At 56.3% G+C, this 21,452-nt stretch overlaps 1 protein-coding gene across 1 annotated transcript in view; it reads left to right on the top strand.

Annotated features, from left to right (window-relative positions):
- The window catches only part of nudC (nuclear distribution C, dynein complex regulator), a 69,529-nt gene extending 51,696 nt beyond the window's left edge, over positions 1-17,833 (top strand). Inside the window, exons 7-8 of the mRNA XM_037224424.1 lie at positions 6,251-6,453; positions 17,634-17,833. Coding sequence (XP_037080319.1) covers positions 6,251-6,453; positions 17,634-17,685 — 255 coding nt within the window. The 3' untranslated portion in view covers positions 17,686-17,833. The remainder of the gene's footprint in view (positions 1-6,250; positions 6,454-17,633) is intronic.
- The last annotated feature ends 3,619 nt before the right edge of the window (positions 17,834-21,452 follow it).

Below are 21,452 nucleotides of genomic sequence, written 5' to 3'. Positions count from 1 at the left end.
AAAACAAGCGGGTGAATCCCTCGCTGGCGTTCAAAAACACATGACCGTTCGCACACATCAGCTCACACTTTTGTCATCGCGTGTGTCTGTGTCCTCTGACAAAAGCTGCCGATCTCATCGCGGCTACGCGTGATCGTAAAGATCTGGTCACTTTTCTACACGTGTTCATTGGGTTATTTTGCAATGAACGTGCCTTTTCTATAACATGGCGTAATGTTCTTGGTATTCTGGCCGGTACTTGGAATATGTTAATTGAATGTGAGTGCTGGAAGCGGAGAGGTGTTTGCAATGTTCTTAGGATAGTCCGCCGTATCAAACAGCTTGTGCGTCAGTGCCTAACAGTGTATACTTGTGCACAATTATGTATAGTTATTGTACAGTTACAATTAATTAATATCATAAGAATAGGAGTTTAATTACTAGGATTATTAAGATCTGTTCCATAAAACTTACATTCTGCGGAGATCCGCCTCACGTTGCGGAGAACTGCATGATCCCGTGATCGTGTGTTGCAAAGATATTAGCTTCTATTAAGCGGGGCGAGCGGGTCCGTGCTAGGCCGCCCAAGCTGAAAATGCTGCCACAGTTCAAGTGAGACTCGCTTGGACTGCAGCCTCGCCCGCAGCAACGGTGCAGTGGGCGTATTTACCGTTAAATGTACGTCGGCCGTGGCGCGCCTATGCCCGTTTTTGGCAGTGAAGGCTTCCGTTCTTGATATCGGTCGCAAAAGACTATTAATCTCGAAGGCTGCGTAGTGTTTCCCCGGTGTACCGGCTGTTGGGACGGCCTTAGTGACGGCCTTTCACATGGCGGGGAAAACTGCTCGGCTGCTGGTATGTGGACTGCCTGGTCCAAGATATAGCGACCTTTGCCTATACCGGTTGAGAGGAAAGTTTTCGTTCAAACATATTTCTTGTCTCATGATACGGATACTGCTTGGTTGAGTTACAGAACAGTATATCGCGCGCGTGGCTTTCCCTTCAGTGTTTTTTGGTCATGTATGTATGCGATCGCGATGTGCCCGACCGCAGTTTGGATATTTTGTGAACACCCGACATCATTTTTTGCATGATATTCTGAACGGAATGCCACATTTTCGCCTCTTTGTCTATTTTCAGAGTGAAGTTGCATGTCATGAACGGTATCCTGTTTCCTCCCGCGTTTACGTGCGGTATGATAAGCGTAATGGTTCCCAGGAATAATTAAAAATGCAATGATGTGTGGCTAGAAAAAATAAGATAATGCGTTCTCGAGTCGTACCGCCCCAGTATGCTGGGCTGCCCCGTTGGTACTCATGAAGCAGCTGGCCGTTGCGTTTTGTTGCTGGTGGTGTTGATTGGCTATCAATTATAAAATGCTCCCGTTGATTGTTAGCTATCACACACACATAAGAGCGGTAACTCAGAATTTCTTTAAGAAGGTATAGGGTTTCAATGGCTTTTGTCCACGTTATATGCTAAGTTATTCCCGTCTCAGTCCAGACAGCTCTCCCAGACTCCGTTGGGGACGGCCCGTCGCAAGTCAGTCACGCGCGGCTGAAAATTCTGCGGAAGTCCACTCCCATAATACACGGAACCTCCGTGTTCTCGGAAGCATACAGTAAGGCTACACGCTATATTTTCGCCACCTGAACAGAAGGCACGGTCCTCCCGAGCAAAGGAAGAGAACATTAAGATCTGGTGCTTGCGCGGGTTGGAGGGCCAAAGCTTATTAGCACGCGGCAGTGCGCCTAGTACAGTGTTGTGTAACACACTAATGTTAGAGCCAGTATCCAAGAGACCCATGCACTCGATGTCTGAAATCGTGGCGAAAAAAAGTCAAATCATTCAGCGGCACGGTGTGGGACACGCTTCACAGTACAGCCCGATTCGCAGAGAGGTGGTCGCAGTTAGCTGAAATGGAAACCTCAAAGAGACCGAGTCGAGGTGTCCGGTTGCTGCGGGGATCTTGAAACCCGGGTCCGGCGTCGGGACGCCCTCCCTGGTTTCCCGACCCGTAAGGGCACACAGATACCAAATGCCCAACACGACTGCACACAAAGCGGGCCCCGTTTCGGCTGCGACAGGCCGCAGCTAGATGACCGGCAGATCCTCGAGACATGGCAAGCACGCCGAGCCCGTCCCTGGCGCCTCACGCGGGCAGACCGTGTCAGGCGGGGCAGGCCCGGAGCCAGCTGGTCAGCCTAAGCCTCTCCAGATCAGAAACGCGAGAGCTGATCCAGCACCGGCACTGTCACGGCAACAGTCTACCTGCCTTACAGTGGCAGTGGCAGACTTATCTGGCTTGGCGGACGCTGCGCGTCTCTCCCCGGCTCTCCGAACATTATTTTTCAACAGCACCGACAAAAGACGAAATTATCGCATAAAACTCGCGAACAAAAGACAACAGCGCCAGGTCACCCTCCTGCCCAGAAAAGGCCTGATCCACAATATTTTTAAACTTAATCACAAGCGAATCCAGCTAGGAAGTCGAGGGGAGTCGAACCACAGCTCCCGCAAAAACGCGTGTGGGCGCCCAAGGCATTCGGTTTTGCGAACGTCACGCGGACCGCTGATAGTCGATCTATAAGCGGTCCGCTGGGCCGCTGACAGTCACGCGGACCGCTGATAGTCGATCTATGAGCGGTCCGCTGAGCCGCTGACAGAGTCACGCGGACCGCTGATAGTCGATCTATAAGCGGTCCGCTGGGCCGCTGACAAAGAGTCACGCGGACCGCTGATAGTCGATCTATGAGCGGTCCGCTGGGCCGCTGACAAAGAGTTAAAAGCGTCCCTGGTCACGCCAGACAGGCCGAGTGGCAAGAAACGCAGCTTAAAGTCATTGTCCCAGCCATACATTGATGCAAATGTCTCGAAATCAGCAGCAACTCGATTTAAGGAGGACCCTCTCCCCTGAACCCTGGAGCCGACATGATCTCCCGTAAATCGAGACGGCCCAGCCATCCGAATACCTTCCGCGAGCCCTCTCAGCCTCGGAAGAACCGTTACTGCTTGGACCTTCAGTTTTCCACACGCTGCCAATTCCTTGACTCTCGATAAAAAATAACGCGCAGTACACAAAGAATAGCGAATCCACGTCATTAAACAATGCACAAAAGAACACATGATCAAAGACACAGCAAAATTAACCTATCTCTGTCCGAATGTGGTGTGTTCAGCGTCAGTAGGAACTAGGTACGCTGAACCTCTGGTCGTCCAGCTGCCGCGCCAGAAAGGCGAGCGCCGGTATCACGGACCAGCGGTAGACGAGTAGGCTAGTCACCAGACACCAGCAGCAGACGAGCAGGCGCCACCAGACACCAGCAGCAGACGAGCAGGCGCCACCAGACACCAGCAGCAGACAAGCAGGCCAGCGGCTCTGTCCGTCTTCGGGCGACCAGTGCCAACGGCCAGCCGACTCAGCCCAGCACAGCAGACGGCTGGACTGGGAGACCAAAGGCGCGGGGCAAGGCGCCGCAACACGGAGCCGCGAAACCAGGAGCGGCGGCTGCCTTCAGCCCAGCACCAGCGGAACGAGCGGAACCGCACAAGTGGCAGGGCACACAAAACCCCCTCCCCAGCCCGCAGCGGAGAAGACGAGGCGTCCCGCCGCCTCGACGAGGAGCACCACGCGCCGTGCTGACAGCAGGACGCTGACAGCCGTCGGAATAACAGAGCAACGACTGCTTACCGGGCGGCACCAGCCCGGAAGCCGTCGCGCCATTCCTCAAACATTGAGTCCGCACCCGCTGCCACCATTGTAAAGCCTACGCTGCCTCAAGTTGTATTGGCGGTGTGGGTCCGACAGGACACCCAGCGACGGCCACCTCGATCCCCCCGCCCTCCGCCCTGTTCTCCTCGATCCCCTGCCCTCCATCCCTCGTGCGCCCCGCAACGTCCCGACCTCGCCGCCCGGTCACGTGACACACCGCCGCCGGCTACGGGCGGACGCCCGCTGACCCAGGGTCACGCGGCGGCCGACCGCGGCAGGTCAGGGCGCGCCAGACGTACGTCCAGCCTCACACACTCCTTCAGGAGGGTTCAAGATATTTCATCAGATGCGTTCGTCATTACGGTAATCAAGCGATGCCGTCCATTGAGCTGAGGCCCCAGCGAGCTCACCTTTCCTGTTAGTACTCGTGCCATAATCTGGCAGGATTCAGCCCAGATACGCCCCCGCCATGGTGTGTGCGCGCGTGCCGCCTTCCAACGTGACCAGCGAATGGCTGCTGCAGTGTATCGAGCGTGATTCGTACCGCCGAAGATACTAAAGTAGATCTTTGAGGCGAGCTACTGGCGCTGTAGCATATGTTTTGATTGGCGTGCCTTTGCGAGATGATCCGCCTTCTTCCATTACGTTAGGTTGTTTTAACTTCCTTATGATTGTGTTTCCTTCACTCGCCGCAAGGGCTGATCAGTGACGTCATGCATTGCAGTGACGTCAAACCGCCCGATGTGGACACGTCATCGCGGAGTTCGTCCGGGTTGATGGAATGCCAATATTGTCATTGTAGTCTGATACCTTTCCCACGCCGAGCGGCGATGCAGTCGGCTGCGAGTTCCCCCTGAAGTCGTTCTCAGTTCGCGGCCTCAAGGATGTCGGTCAGGAAAACGCAGGCTACCCTGTCGCCGGCTGGCCAGAGCCACCCGTCTCCGGGTGCGCTGACTGACTGCGGCCGGGCAATACGCTGCTCTCCGGCGCCGTGCCGCCCCTGACCGACGCGCCACGCCGCCGAGGTTGTGCCGCGCAGGGGCGTTCTCTTGGACCGCGCGAACCCCTCACCCATGCCGCCCCCTGTCGATGTCCGCTGCGCCACCGGCGCCATCGGCGGCCCCGGCGGCCCCGGACGACCCCGACTCCACCGGTGGACCCGACGCTACCGGTCAGCCCCGCTCAGCACGCCGGCGGACGGCGCGCGGGCGACGCCGCACGCGCCGAGGCTGACGCGTGCTCACCAGCCCGCCGTGCTCGGCCGGACCGGGCTGACGCTGCGAACGCTGCATGGGTGTACGGCGTGGGAGCGACGCCGAGGGCGGGTGTCAGTGCGGCGTTCGGGCGGGTTCAGGCACTTGCGAACTATTGTAGGCAGGGTGGTATGTGCTGGCCTCCACGGCCGACCTCAGTGGCGCTGCGGAGTTTCCCGGGATGGAGGTCGAGCGGTAGTTGATTCCGTCGCCGCCAGGCATGGCATAACGTTCTTCTGGTTCTTACGATGCGTCATAGTATCGCCAGCCCCGTGCAGGCCGTGTTGCGGAACGGTATTCAGGTATCCAGATGATCTCTTACGGTATCGGTATCCAGATGATCTATTGTCGGCGGTAAACGATACGGCCTTAGCCGATCGGATTCATATTTCCTGACGACGCATCGCCCAGCCGTGCGCCGGCGCCATCTTTATAAAGCAGAACAGGCGTGAGCACCACAGATGGCAGCACTAGGAGTCTCAGCTGTCGAGGCATATGTGCGCGGCCAGGCGTTACACATGTCTGGTCGCGCCCATGTGCCGTCTGCACGGCTACTTGTGTAAATAGTAACTGTGTTCTGGTAATTTGTGTGTTTGTCAATATATGGCAAAGTTATTTCGTGGTCCGTGCGTTGTATGTGCGCGTGGTCTGGCCACAGCTTGTAGTGTAAGTGGGTAACTTCGTTCGAAAAGACGAAACCGGCGACAGGATGTGCTCCCAGCGATTGATGAAAGGTGGATGGTGTGATTGCAGTTTCATATCGGCCGGTAGCTTCTAATACAATATGCACCGTTGTGACCTCACATAAATGTGTTCTGTGTGCGTGTGGGCTCCGGCCTGCGTTAACATAGAGTCTTTTACGCTCTTTTTGGTAGATGTTTGTAGCCCACATCCATGCTATTTATCGTTTAAAAATCGGTCGTCGCTTTTGATAGTCGCTCGTAGCTCGTATCCGTGCTATTTATTATTGTAAAATCAGGTCACTGCGGAGTGCATAAGCGACGCAGCCTTTAGCATTGCCTGGCCTTGCGCTTTGCGGGTTATGGAGTAGTCAAGGACCGTATAATAGGGAGGGCAGCTTGCTGAGCTACCATGAGAGTGCGCGGTACAAATCGGCACGTACTTGACGCAAGAGACCGCCGTCGTGCCTTTCCACCGGGAGGCAGATAATTCCACTGGGCGTGAGCCCTTGTGACCACCTGCTGACACCGCTGTGTTGCCGCGTGCGCCGCAGGTGAACCAGATGGAGTGGTGGCCTCGGCTGGTGACCACCTGCTGACACCGCTGTGTTGCCGCGTGCGCCACAGGTGAACCAGATGGAGTGGTGGTCTCGGCTGGTGACCACCGATCCGGAGATCAATACGCGCAAGGTGCAGCCCGAGTCGTCCAAGCTCTCCGACCTGGACGGCGAGACGCGCGGCATGGTCGAGAAGATGATGTACGACCAGCGCCAGAAGGAGATGGGTCTGCCCACCAGCGACGACCAGAAGAAGCAAGACGTCATGAAAAAGTGAGGCGTTTGGTCGCGACGGGCGGGGCTGGCAGGGAAGGATAACGTGATCGGGAGCGATCTGTTGGTTCTGTTGGTGGTGTGTCCTGTTGCGGATTTCCCTTAAGTTACGTCAGTGAACTCAATATCATGGCTAGATGCTGTCTAGCCCTGTGGATTCTTGCCAGCCAGCGTGCTTGACTGAACTGAGATGTGATTTCTGTCTCTTGGACGTTATTTTTGCGCCTACCAGCGATTGGACATGCTATCGGCGCCCGCATCGGCACCATTTTGCGTGCCGGACGTGCGAGGGACGCTTTTCCTCGCGTGGCCAGATTGCCCCGCATTCCTGGCTAACCACTGTTTACAGAGAAGGAAGCGTTGGCTGCGCGCTGTTCTAGGTCTGATCGAGTACCCGGTCCGAAAAACTTGACGGTGTAAGGAGTACTTGACGCAGTTGCTTAAAGATGTTGGCCGTAAGTTCACTGAAAACATTGGAAGTGGCCGCCCTCCCGCCGACTCCGTATAGACGAGAGATTACTGCAGCTCCCGCCAGCTCCGTATAGACGAGAGATGACTGCAGCTCCCGCCGACTCCGTATAGACGGGAGATGACTGTAGCTCCCGGCGACTCCGTGTAGACGAGAGATGACTGCAGCTCCCGCCGACTCCGTATAGACAGGAGATGACTGCAGCTCCCGGCGACTTCGTATAGACGAGAGATGACTGCAGCTCCCGCCGACTCCGTATTTCTGTAGATGCAGCACTTGCGGACCCCGCACCAGCCCTAGTGCATTGCCTGCGGGCGGGTGCTCGTAGTCGGTCCGTGAGGTTCGTGCCTGCGCCAGTTGGGCGAGCGCGCCCGCCGTCGACGGTAACACGATCGGCCGCCGTCGACACGTGTCGCCTCTGATCAAATGACCGTCTGTCGACCGCTCGTCGCGAGCCGGCCCGGCCGCCACAATGGGTCGTTATCGGGGCCCCACTCGCCGCCGCACGCCACCTGCCTGGGCACCGCGCGGCCGCAGTTGGAGGAGTGAGCGCCCCTCGAGCCAAGTTGGCCGCCACTTGGCCGGTGGGCCGGCTCATGCACAAACTCAAACTTTGGCCGATGAAAGGCCCGCTCAGCACGGCCGCCGGATGCCAGATCGATCAGATGGGCGGCGATGGACGGCTGCGCTCGGGTACTGCCGGGCCCGCTGTCCGGAGGGAGGCGGCACGGCTGACGGCCGGGGCCGCCGCTGTTGCAGACGGGGCAGAGCGGCGCACGCTCGCAGTGAGGGCGGGTGGTCCTGCTGGCAAGGGTGGAGGTGGGACTGCCGCCAATCGCGTGGTCGGACATTAGACGTGTTATACAGGAGGGTGTTAGTTACGTTCGCTCGGTTAGGAAGCAGGTTAGTCCGCGCGTGCCTACACCTTTGCGAGAGATGTGGCATCGGGAATCTGCGTTTAAATAGCCTTCACAGATAAGTTTTTCGTAAGCTGGGGTACAAGCAAAGTTTGGCGTAGCCGAATCGTATGTCCGTAAACCGATGGATGGCGCCGTATGTGTATTTCTGGTGGCACGAGCAAGAGCAAAGGAACAGGAGCTGGACGCAAATTATTGACCTTCGGCGCCCGGAAGCTCTGATCCTCATCACGAGCAGGAGCACGAGCGATTCGTGCGCAGTGTCGCGCCTCGCGAACTCCCTGTATTTCAGCACGACAGTACAACGCTGCTCGATCCGTTTCGCTGTGCACGATGCAGTCGGGCGTTAGCCGTGACAAACGGCTATAAGCAAACAAGCGCCAAATCGGTCCCGCCGCCCTCGCTGTTGTCATGCGGCTGGGCCCCTGACCTCTCGCTCGGCCGTGTGATGCGCCGTCAGGTGCGCCGCGTCACTGGCAGATGGCATGCACGCCACGCCCTCAGTGCAGCTCACTGAAGACGCGGACCGCGAGCGGTCTGTGGGTCGCTTTGCCCGCGTGAAAGCGGACATGAAAAGACGGTAGCCATCCGGGCCTTGTGCTGCTTGCTGCGGCGCTTGTAATTGGCCTGTTCTGTCTGCCTGCTCGCCTTGTTTGCACTGTCACGGCCCTTGGTGGCATCGTGCCGTTGATCGCGCTGTATTACGCTGCAATTAACGCGCAAACATGTGCGGCAGGCGCCGGCTAGACTACCATGATCACCGGCGCCGCGGGCAAACTTCGCGTATTAGTCATCGATTCTTGGTGCGTAAGTGCGCGCGGCTGCGGGCCGCCCCACGGCTTAATCACGGGGCGGCCGTGACGGATTGACGGCCGGGTCCGTCCGGGCCCTGTCGAAGACGGCCCGCGGGCGCCCGCGTCGCCTCGGCAACCCTTCTGTTTGGCCGCCGGCTGTTGTTTGCGTCCGGCCGTGGTCAGCGCCGTCTGTGCGCGGCTCTTGTCGGCGCCGCGAGCCGACAGCTGCCGTTGGCGGTGTCTAGTCGCAGGACCGGTGGCATGGCCTGGCGTCGCCGTCCTCACGGCTGGCGGGGCTGACCCTGACCGTGGCCTGGCGCCGCCGTCCTCACGGCTGGCTGAGGCTAACCCTGACTGTGACCTGGCGCCGCCGTCCCCACGGCTGGCCAGGGCTAATCCTCGCCCGATTCCGCGTGCGTCCTCAGCGCCTTCCGGCGCCCGTAGTCTCAGGGCGTTGGAGCTTTAGTGCACGCTCAGCTGCTGGGCCTACGTGGCGTCACCCGCCTCTTTCCCTAGAAAGAAGGGCAGGCGCCGTGGGGAGGAGTCGCACCCCGTACCTCGAGTTTCCCAGATACTCAGTTTAACCAATGTGCTATCGACAACTCGTGCGCCCTCGTTCTCCACTGTCAATCTGTGGTCCTGTGGTTGAAACCAGAAGACTAAAACTAAAATGCCTGGGTATAATACTCTCCTGGACCCGTTTATGAGATATTCATCAACTTTTGACCTGTGCCCCAATGACCAATTATTCAAGAATCACATGGTGGCAGGGACACTGGCCGCTGAGTGACAGTTCTCAAAAGTAAGCGAACATTTTCTAAGAAACAAATCTGTCCATACCGAAGCGCTTGCTGTTGACGGACGGTTCGGAAGCTTCGGCCTAAGCAGGGTTGTCTTCTAAAAGTCATGGTTGTTGGAAAGTTTGTTGTCACTGGCCACACAGACATCTGGAAGTAAAGGGAACGTCCTTCGAATGCTTGATTTGTCATTGCTGCTCGAAAAAAAAATTGTAGAGGATGTCGTCTTGTGCAGCTGCTCTCTGAGGGGCATCTGGTACCGCGTTTCGCCAGCCAGTGGCATTTTTCGTTATTTGACCCGCAGTTTGCGTTTTTTTTTTTTGCCGTGTCTCTGCCTGTCCCCTGGCCCACCCACGTCATTAGTGACGTCACCGCGATATATGACTATCAGCTGCCTTGAGATGACATGATTGAGGCATATCGCCCATGGCCATGGTCTCTGGATGCCATAATCCAGCAGCTGCCATGGAATTGAGAAGCCACGCTTCGACGATGCGTGAGAGGATTCACTTCAGAGACAGTTTTGACGATCCTAGGCTTCTGAATGAAGATCTTAAGGGACATTCACGTAGTGCACGATATGCATAAAAGTTCGTCACTGTACAGACAGATAACGTTCAGGAAGGAAAATGTTCGATGTAGAGGGCCGGGCGCGAGGTTTCTGACGTCGCGTGCCGAAGTCGTTCTTCCTAGGGTGTCACAATTACAATGAATCAAGTTAGATACTAAGCCGAAGTTCATAACGATAGTGCATACGTAGCCCGGGATACGTGATACGTGATACGCAATACGCATTGGTGAGATTTAACCCCATGCTTCTTGCCATAAACAAGCGTGGTTTTCTGGAAGACCATCTTGAAAAAGAAAGTATTTCATACTCTTGTTAGTTGTCTTGATAGTTTCCAAAGAAATTGCACTGGCTTGTTATGGATGATTTCTGACCAGGAGGACGCGCTTTGCGTATGACGAGGAGGCGATGACAGATGTGACTGATTTGTTAATCGGACATGGCGGTGTCAAAAGCTCAGATATCTGACAAATATTCCACAGACACCTAATAGTACTGGTTTCTCTGTCGAAGCCAAACACTGGTGAACCGAGATCAGTAGCTTTAAAAGTTCACATCTCTTAAAAACTGAACAAGGGAAGGCGCGCTAGTGCGGCGTCCGCGTACCAGCACACAACTAATTCGCTGAAAAAGTCGCGTGTTTGCGGGCTCGGCCAGGCTCGGTAGTCTGGATCAAGAACATCGCTGAAATCACCGTAGTGTAGGTTTTTGTGATTGTGACGGCTAGGTGTGGCATTGCAACAAAAGTGCGGAATTTTTGGTGAATATTTAGTACAAGGAACAGAGTCATACACCTGCACCTTTTCGGATTCAGTCATTTTCTGCATAGGCCGCATCGCCATACACTCGAGATCGGTCTAGGTAAAGGTGACATGGGCTCCCCGATGGATTTCTGTCCGTCCCGTTGGTTCAGTTGGTTAGAGCGCCTGCCTTCCGATCCACCCACCTGCGCCGGGGCGGGTTCAAGTCGCATTAGGCGCTCGCTATTTGCCCTTGGCAGGTATGCCTGCGGCCGGCGGCAGCGACCATCCTTAATGTCAGATGACGTCAGAGGGCAGGACGGGCCGTGCCGAGCATTGCGGTACGTTACGCTTTCGCCACCAAATCGTGACGTTGAAATGAAACCGTGTGATCGGATGGTAGGTGCAGGGCTCGCACAAGAAGCACTCCTTAGCGTGAGCTCTTGTCCCGGAAATCCATCTACTCAAAAGTATCTTCTTTTGTTGAAATCGCTGGCGAACCTGTGACTTGGACAGTTTTGGGACCCGTTGGCGAGTTGTTCCAGGTATTTTGGCCTAAACTTTGCGGTCGGTGTTAGGTCCGCGTCTGCTCCGGTTGTTGCGGTCCGACTCCCGAGTTCATCGCGTTAGCACGAGAGCGCGTGACCGTCTGCACGTATCTCCTGGTGCGTTATCTATGCGATTGCTAGTTTTCTCTTCAGCCGTGATATGCTAGTTTCATGTCGCCGCACACAGGATCACCAAGATCTGGGTCAGGCTGGCCCCGTATTCTGCAGCTTTTTTCGCTAGTTGGAAATTTTACGTTTCCATATTCATCTAACGCGGCGGTGTAGTCGTAGTGATGTTGCCATGTTACAGGCAAAACTCGCCTCCTTACACAGTCTGGACGCAATGCATAATTTTCCACGCATCACAGTGTTGAAAAATTCGGCTTGTTGAAAGCCGAATTGTTTGATGAAAACTGTAAGAACCTTCAGTCAATGTTTACAGAGACAAATTGGCTTCCAGAAAGCGGGTCGGGCCGGGCCATTCGAACTGAAAATACTCTTGTTGTTCGGGAGAATACTCTTATTGTGATCCACCCGGCCAGCGTTCTCGCTGGTAATACCATGGATGGTTGGCTGCTTATGGTTTGTATGCTCGCTCCGTGGTGTTGCACTTTCCGCTTCTTTTAGTTGTCTTCTTTGTGTTTCTTTCCCACGCATCGGGAGGCAGCGTCACGGCTCTGTGGCATCCATTTTTGAAGGCCCGTGTTTCTCAGCCCGAATTGACGTGTGTGTTCCTCATTCCGACTCCAATGGACAACATTCTACTGTTGCATCGCAATTAGGTGGCAAATATTGTTCATTCGGTAACACGGGTAGTTGAGCGCTGACACCAGCGAAGCTGATGTCCCTTAGCCCGGTCTCACTCCCGGGTCGCTGACGCGATTTATCAGATTAATGGTGTCTGCCAGCGTCGTGACAGGACAATGCTGCCCATCACAGCTGAGTGTGGAGAATTTCTTATTCAAGGTGCACTTTGGGATTGTGGGAGCCATTGTCAGTTCACATCATGTGAGAAAATAATGCGTTATATCTTTACAACAACTGTCAGAGCAGGTTGTATTTTTCAGCGAATGACAATAAATACATGTGACTGAGATTTGAAAGCTCCTGTCACCGGGTGTTCCTGTCACCGGGTGTCACGTGACCTGGTGCTCCCGTCTCCGGGTGTCACGTGAGCTGGTGCTCCCGTCTCCGGGTGTCACGTGAGCTGGTGCTCCCGTCTCCGGGTGTCACGTGAGCTGGTGCTCCTGTCTCCGGGTATCACGTGAGCTGGTGCTCCCGTCTCCGGGTATCACGTGAGCTGGTGCTCCCGTCTCCGGGTGTCACGTGAGCTGGTGCTCCTGTCTCCGGGTGTCACGTGAGCTGGTGCTCCTGTCTCCGGGTATCACGTGAGCTGGTGCTCCTGTCTCCGGGTGTCACGTGAGCTGGTGCTCCTGTCTCCGTGTGTCACCTGAGCTGGTGCTCGAGCGATGGGTGCCACGCCAGCTGGTGCTTCGTCCTCGTGCTCCGGGTGTAAGGCGTCACCCTTCGCCCAGACCGCATGCAGCGTCCGAGCTGAGCCTGCCTTTGGGACGACTCGGCCCCCGCCTGCGCCCGTGGCGCCTGCCCGGCGCGGCCGCTGTGGCTGCATATCGGACGAGAGGCACACCGCCGCCGCGGCTCTCTGGCGAGGGTCTGGTGCTCCCTGAAGGCACATCAGTTTGCCTGGTGCTCCAGGCCGCGGCGAGGAAGCTGGCCCGCGTTCCGTTGTGGGTTTCATGCACGGCTTGGGGAGACGTTGCAGCTGGGTATGTGTTTTTGCTGCAATCCTTGTGCTGTACCCAAGCGTCTTACTAGATCGTTGTCCCCCCTCCCCCCCCCCCCTCCATAGCGTTCAGGGCGTGAGGCATCTGTGAATGGGACACAGCTTGTGTTCAGCACCTGGGGTGTCGATAGTGTTTTGGTTCACGCATCTGCGCTAACCATTGCGTTTCTGGTAAACCAGAGGCACGGGATTCGATTCCTCGCGGTGCTCGCCCTTTCTACCAGCCCAAGAGACGGGCGCCGCCAAAGGACCTCAGCAGCTACGTGCGTCATAAAGCTCCAATGACAACGACGACGACAAGTTCGGCAGCTGAAATAATGACTGCCAGTGCGTAGCAGGTGACCCCCGTCGAGCTCACGGCACGGGTCCGGTCTGCGGCGGCCGGCCGACCGCGGACCGCCGGCCCGGTCCGGCCGCTGCCGCGTTTGACCGGGAGCGGCGCTAATGCAATTCGCGGCGGCCGGCGGCGGCCGTCAGGCCTGTCTCGGCGGCCGCCGGCGCCGGCCGGGCGGCCCGGGCGGCGCGGCGCCGGCCGACAGCGCCGACAGACAGCCCCGCCCCGGTCGCCGCCGGCCGCTGCGGCGCGGACGCACATGACGGCCCCCGGACGGCCCGTCGGTGTCTCAATCGCCCAGCTGTCGGCCGTGTTAGCCCCTCGCACGCCCAGCTGTCGGCCGTGTCAGTGGTCCGCACGCCCAGCTGTCGGCCGTGTGAGTCGCCCGCACGCCCAGCTGTCGGCCGTGTCAGCCGTCCGCACGCCCAGCTGTCGGCCGTGTCCGTCACGCAGCCATCCGCGAGCGTGCGACACGACGCCCAGGTCGCACTCTCCGTGTGAGTTGCCGCTGGGTCAGCCGTAGCCGGCGCACTCCCCCAGCAGATGAACCCGCACTCCTCCCCCCCCCCCCCCCCCGGCCGATGCGCCTGTTGCGCCCGCCCATCCGACGGCGAGGGGTGCGCCCAGCAGCTCTCCCGACGACTGCGCCCGTCACGCGTACACACCCGACAGCGACAGCGTGCCGACATTCGTCTGCGTGACGCACGCATCGGACAGCCGGCTCCGTGCTGCCGTCTGCGTCACGCACGCATCGCATAGCCGGCTCCGTGCTGCGTCACGCACGCATCAGACAGCGGGCTCCGTGCTGCCGTGCGTGGTGTTCAGCTGGAGCTCACCGTCGGTGTCTGCGTCCAGGCGATCGACGCGCGGCGGCGGCCGTCGCTGTCTGCTTCGCGAGTGGCGGACTTGTTTTAGGTTTTTCGGTTCGTGTTTCGTATTTTTGCCGCATTCAAGGGGTTCTGGAGGACATGGCTTGGGTCGGTTAATGAGTGCGCTGGCCTTGATGAAGTACGAGAGGGTGTAAAAACAGTGGGCTTTTGTAATGAAGCCCTTTCGGTCCAAGATAAAAAAAGCCTACTGGGACCATGTTTTCGTCATTTTAAATGTAAGTTCATCAAGAAGATGTGCTTATAATTATGGAGATTTCTCAAGTTGCTCCTCGAGTTGCCGCCTCATCAAAGTGAGGGGACTGGATGTCGTAGTTGAACCGCACGGGCGTCATGGAACAGGACTTGCTCTTTCTTTTGTGGTCCTACGGTCACTTGACAACTTGGCTGAGAGAGTAGACTTGGCAAGATGTGTGGCACTCTGTAGAGCGGCACAGGCTCCTCTGCAATCCTGTCCGGTTAAAAGACAGTAAAGCTTATTGGTTGAACTATTTTTGTTTGGTACTTATACAAGTTTGAGTACTTATAGGCCCTTTTAGTTCGACATGGATTCTGATCGACACATTCTAGCCTGATGCTATTTGTACAAATCATCGCGTAGAACTGCATTTCGAACGGAGACATTTGATCACATGACCAATACGAGCATTTCGTTCCGTGTGTGTGTGTGTGTGTGTGTAGTGTGTTGACATTTCAAGCTGTCTAGCTACCTAGTTTGTCAGTGACGTACTTGTTTCCTTACTTTGGGTTGGGTTATATATCTGTACGCGCCAGCGCTGCTAGGGCCAGCACCGTCGCTCCTCATGCAACGTGCCCGGCCCCGGAGGTCTTTCGCAGGATCCCTGCGGTTGACAGCCATGATTCAAGTGGCCTGCAATAATCCGCGGATAGATTAAGTCCATTACATGATCGCGTGGCCACATAGTGGCACTGTGGGCGACGTGCCCCAAAGCCGAGATCATTACAAGGAGATGGATGTTTTGCTGTTCCGGGGTTTACCTCCGCAGTCGGTTTCATGTTGCACGGTCGTGAATTAGTAGTTTGCGTAGATACGCAAACACTTGTTCACCGGTCTGATAGCCCTCTTTGACGTGTCTGATCTGCTCTGGGCTGCCCGGGCGCTCCTGCCAGAGCGGCGAAGCCGCGCCGCTACGCCGCGGCTGATAGCACGGTCAGTCATTTTTTATAGGGCGATGAGCCGTCCGGGGGTGCGACGACCAGTGCCGCCGTCTGAGAGCAGGCCGATCAGAGTGCCGCCGTCCGAGAGCAGGCCGATCAGAGTGCCGCCGTCCGAGAGCAGGCCGATCAGAGTGCCGCCGTCCGAGAGCAAGCCGACCAAAGTGCCGCCGTCCGAGAGCAGGCCGATCAGAGTGCCGCCGTCCGAGAGCAGGCCGATCAGAGTGCCGCCGTCCGAGAGCAGGCCGATCAGAGTGCCGCCGTCCGAGAGCAGGCCGATCAGATCAGAGTGCCGCCGTCCGAGAGCAGGCCGATCAGAGCGCCGCCGTCCGAGAGCAGGCCGACCAAAGTGCCGGTGTCCGAGGGCAGGGCGACCAGAGTGTCGGTGTCCGAGAGCAGGCCGATCAGAGTGCCGCCGTCCGAGAGCAGGCCGATCAGAGTGCTGCCGTCCGAGAGCAGGCCGATCAGAGTGCCGTCGTCCGAGAGCAGGCCGATCAGAGTGCCGCCGTCCGAGAGCAAGCCGACCAAAGTGCCGCCGTCCGAGAGCAGACCGATCAGAGTGTCGCCGTCCGAGAGCAGACCGATCAGAGTGCCGCCGTCCGAGAGCAGGCCGACCAGAGTGCCGGTGTCCGAGAGCAGACCGATCACAGTGCCGCCGGCCGAGAGCAGGCTGGTAAGAGTGCGGCTGCTTCCGGGCGTCAGCCGCTTGGAGGGCGGCCGGCCGGGGTGGGCCATTGCGGAGTTTCGGTGATGGGTCGGGCTGGAGCCAGACGGGGGCGGGCGGGCGGTCTGGAGCCGGACGGGGGCGATTGATTGCCGGTCCGCCCCCGCCGCGGCCAGGCCCGGGCGGCGGCGGCGGCCAGCTCGGCGGCGCCAGAGGGCCGGCGGCGTCTGGCGGCCGCCAGCCGTCTCCCGTGGCGGCCAGGCCAATGCCGGCCGACGGCGAGCGGCTGACGCGCCATCTGGCCGTGTTCGTGTTGTGAGACGACGGTGGGGCCGCAGTGTAGCTGGTGATCTTTGAGCAGGTCATGGTTTGTCTGGGGAATGAGAGGACGCGACAAACATCGTCGCTGGCCCTTTCGTGCGGCGCCAGCGGCTGCAGTGGCCGTAGTGACTGGGGCCGCGGCGCAAACGAGATTTGAGCTCGGGACCTCCAAGTGGAAGCCGAAGGCTCTACGGTGACCACTCTGCCAATGCGCTCCTTGTGGTGACGATGTTCTTTCGTGTCGTGTTGTCCCTATGTGGAGGTTGTAAGTTGTGTTGGGAGTCGTGCGTTTTGGGGCTCCAAATTGAAGTGCAATTCATCGACTGTGTAAATGTACTATTGATGTTGATCAATGCGCCGATCAATAACTGTATTTTCGACACCCCTGAAACTCACAAATACAATTTCACTACCACTTCATGCAACTACACTTATCTAGCGGTTTTAAGGGGGGATCGAGACAGGTCAAGGACTATCGTTCAAACGAGGACTATCACCCTCGTCTAGTGTGGTCGTATGCACGCAGTATGCGTACATACTAACCTACCAGACGAGGACACACCAGACGAGGACACACCAGACGAGGACACACCAGACGTGGACACACCAGACGAGGACACACCAGACGAGGACACACCAGACGAGGACACACCAGACGAGGACACACCAGACGAGGACACACCAGACGAGGACACACCACACGTGGCACACTCGTCGGGGGACCGGTCGTGGCAGATTTACCTGTGTGGACACACCAGACGAGGACACACCAGACGAGGACACACCAGACGTGGACACACCAGACGAGGACACACCAGACGAGGACCACCAGACGAGGACACACCAGACGTGGACACACCAGACGAGGACACACCAGACGAGGACACACCAGACGTGGACACACCAGACGAGGACACACCAGACGTGGACACACCCAGACGAGGACATACAACAAGGACACACCAGACGTGGACACACCAGACGTGGACACACCAGACGTGGACACACCAGACGAGGACGCACCAGACGAGGACATACCAGATAAGGACGGAAGTCCGGACCATGTTATCTGGCACGCTCATCACGTGGCACACTCGGGCGGGGGGACCGGTCGTGGCAGATTTACCTGTGTGATCCATCTGAATAATCTTCTTGTTTCAGGTTTATGCAGCAGCATCCTGAGATGGACTTCTCGAACTGCAAGTTCAACTGATCTAGGTTGGAACATTGCCGGACTCTGCGGGTGTGGAAACGCAAGCACGCTCCACATTGTGATTTGCACAGTTCGGTTTCCAGGAACATTGCACCGCGTGATTTTGTATTTTGTCATTGTTCATCGGAATATATTGCTCCACGTGTTACATGCGTTTCCTTTCTGATGATGGTCATCCAGCTCGAGCTGATGACTTGGGTTTGAGGAAGATAGCGTGTGTTTAGTGTTCTTGACGAGCATCCTGTCTGGAGGAAGCTGTGTTACATTTCATATTGTGTGCACTTGGGTACCGCTTGATCTTGCAATTCAAGCATCGACTGTGCGGGAGAGTTCGGCCTTTGGCGGCGGTCCCGAGAGCACACTGCGATGGCTGCCTGGGACTAGTCATCACGGCACGTCACGCTAGAAATGCGCCTGGGCTACCCAAGTCATATCGCAATTCATGTACTGGAATGAAGACCTGCATGACGTCAACAATCAGACAGAGGAGATGACTTTCGGTGACCAGTTTTTGTCACAACGCACAGGTTGAAATCCAGGCAGGCACGGACCCCTTAGAATCCAGTCTCACGTAACACAGGATCTTCCAGGTAGGAGAACCACTGAATCTGTTCTCATAAAAGGTCGGTGACCAAAGCTTAACGTACGGGCTCATCACCGCCGATTCTGCTTGTGATTAGTGGCTTGATGCGTGATGTGTGTTTACTACAGATCGTTTGTATTTATGCGCATTTTAACACTTCATTAGTGAGGTATACAATAAATCGTAATAACGTCTGGTATTTATCTCCTGTATAACCCCAAGATGCTAGTGACCTGTTAAAAATGTGACTCGCTGTTTCACTAAAGAAATATTTAATACAATCGACGGGCATATTTCAAACTCACTGTTTATCGATGCTTCGACAAGGGATTGCAACTGAAAGAGCAATGCAGCAATATTCCCTTGCTTATTCAACGACGGATAAGCTCAACAGCACTTCCCTCGTGCATGTGTAATGTTCCTCGCATGTACACAGAACACCTTACGTGAACAAGTCCTTTGAATGGATATCAAAGCATGATAACTATAGCCGGAAACATCGACCGGCACCGTTTCACTTTAAAGATGGCGGCAGCCGTAAATCTGCTGGCATCTAGCCAATCAGTTTAAACGGCCAAACCAATCGGCCATCGTGTTAGCCTCGGGTTGCTGATAGCAGTGCTTGTCTCGTGTTCCGAAGTCTAATTTAACAATATTCCGCTGAACCGAGGTGTTCTGAGTAACACAGTTCTATCGGGATAAGATATCCTAAGTGCAGGTGCGATTTAGTCACAAAGTCTTACGGACCAATGGTGTGACTGCAGTTATGATCGATGGGAGAATTACACTGGTGGTCGTTTCAAATGGAAGGTTTGAGCTACTGAAGAATAATTTGTGAAAACTGGCTCGGTGACCCCAGTTGGACATGCCCAATTTGGATGACATCTCGACTTACAGATAAATGTCAACCTAAGAGGAGGAGCTCGCGAAGAATGTCCCCAATCAATTAGTATGTACCGCGGGGCGATTTTGAAATTTATTGTAACACGCACGAGATCAATCAACGTCACCCTCGGCATCAGCGTGGCGACAGACACCAGAGCAGCCCGGGACACCTTTCCGGACGTTTTCAATCACTTTGATCGCGCTCCGGTTGATCATAAGTTAAGCGTGCGGAGCGGTTCTTAGAAGCTGTCAGCGAACTCGTGACATTTCTCTTCGCCACGCTGTATGCCGGCCGATTTAATGGCCTCCACTGGCCTGCGGCCATTGACGTGAACTGGTCTCCGCGTGGCCGAGGTCGGCGTGAAATACGCCTCATAATACGCCGACGGACGAGCCGGGCGCGCGCACATTATTTCTGAATGATTCATGGCGCGCGCCTGCAGAGCTCATCCGTAGCGTGCGGGTCGCCGCGCCGGCCGCAGGTCATGTCGGCCCGGCCCGGTCCGGCCGACAGATCTCGGCAGATACGGTCCGCGGCCGCCGCCGAGGGCATCAGCCCGCCCGCAGGATTGGCCGACCGTAATTATGCTAACCAGGAAAGTTAGCGCACGACCGCGACGTAAAGTTTTGGCCGGAAGCCCGATTGGCTGGTGATTTTCTGTTATCGATGCTATCGCGTTAGGGGTTCTCATGCTCCGAAAGCCTCTAGCGGTGGCTTCGAGAGCCGGCGGGACGGGCGGGAATGCGGCCCGGCGCGCTTATTAGATGAATGGAGACGGCATGAACCAGGTCGTGTGGCCGCGCGATGGACGCGGCGCGTGGGCCCCGTAGTGTATTTGTTCAAACACCCACAGTCTCAATAAAGCTTCAGTTTAAACTTGGTGCCTGGAGAGGAGGCGGCTCAGGCTGCTGGAGGCCGATGTCACGTCTTTTGAATGAAAGCGGCCCCAGAAAATTCAAGATTGTCGGCGGGAGCCTGCAGCGAGGGAGACAAGTAAGGAATGCTCAATGCATAATGCTCGATGTGTCAGCTGTGGAGGCTTCAGGCTGTCTCTCGCCTGGAAACGTAAATAAGTGAACAGACGGCCTCGATTGAGTCTGGATTCCTGTAATTCCTGAAATTCCTTGCATCCTCCATACATATGTCCTCTAATGCACTCCAGCAAACGTGTTTATCATCTAATCTAGCAGGGACACGGCAAAACAAACATATTTCCAAATGATTGTTTGACCGCAAAAGCAGCACAGAGGCTTTCATTGGGTGAACATGTCAGGAGACTCCGACGCGACGCGAGACGCGAGTTTATTACAAGATGATCGACTACCGACCTGATGTCGAGGGTGCTAGTATTAAACTTGTGCTGTCGTTGGGAACGTGCTTGGTTAATAATGCATGTCGTGCTTAGAAACTCAAACTTTTGGATAGCTCCTGTGCTCACGGACAACGAATAAACATAAACTTTTGCCATGAAGTTGTTTTGCGCTGGGGTTTGATTTCGTTCCCTGCGAGACCGACACGCGCCTTGCACCTGTCCGCGCTGAGACGACCCCCAGGCACCCCTTGCGTCCTGGCGGCTCGACTTCGACTGCGTCGCTTCAACCCACCTACGGCAGAGTTTGCAACCTGCAGGGCGTTTGTGCGACTGCGGGACAGTTTTACATGGCAGCGGCCGCCGACTCCTACTTCCGCACCGCTATCTGACAATGTGTTTGCAGACCGGTGCTTATCAAAATCGTATCACAGTTCAGATTGCTGGGGTGTTTTGGACAGTTGCTGGCAAAGCTCTGGTGAGCTTCTGGTTGTGACAACCGCTGCCCTGCAGGCATCATTTTAGTCTCAAGCTAGTCCAGCCACATTTGAATGTACTGTAGAATATTTGGCTTCCGGCCTTTCGCCTATGAAGGGGATTTGCGCTTTGCATCCGCTTCAAAGGACCAAACATTTCTGTTTGACTATTGATAAAAATGAAGCCGCGATGTTTACGACTCGACTTCTCCGACTGTTGTCCAGACAGGCTGCCGAGTGAGCGGGATGCATGAACTATCGCCTTTTTCGCGGTGGCTGACATTTGGTCGGCCGCTTAGCGTCGCAGAAGTCCCGTCCGCTAGACGCGAGGACGTAAGAGCCGAACTCTGGGCGCCTCCGCCGCCGGCCCGACGGCCAAGGTCACCGACTTCCGGCCAGACCCGGATCGCCCGGGTCGATCGCACTCATTCACAATTGAGGGTTTCATTCGCAAGACGGATTAGAGATCACAGACGTCAGTCGTTGGCTGTCGTGTCGTCGTCGATCATTGCC

Source organism: Pollicipes pollicipes, unplaced genomic scaffold, assembly GCF_011947565.3.
Source record: "Pollicipes pollicipes isolate AB1234 unplaced genomic scaffold, Ppol_2.1 Scaffold_4881;HRSCAF=5763_pilon_pilon_pilon, whole genome shotgun sequence".
NCBI lineage: Eukaryota > Metazoa > Arthropoda > Thecostraca > Pollicipedomorpha > Pollicipedidae > Pollicipes > Pollicipes pollicipes.
This window is presented reverse-complemented; position numbering and strand designations above follow the sequence as displayed.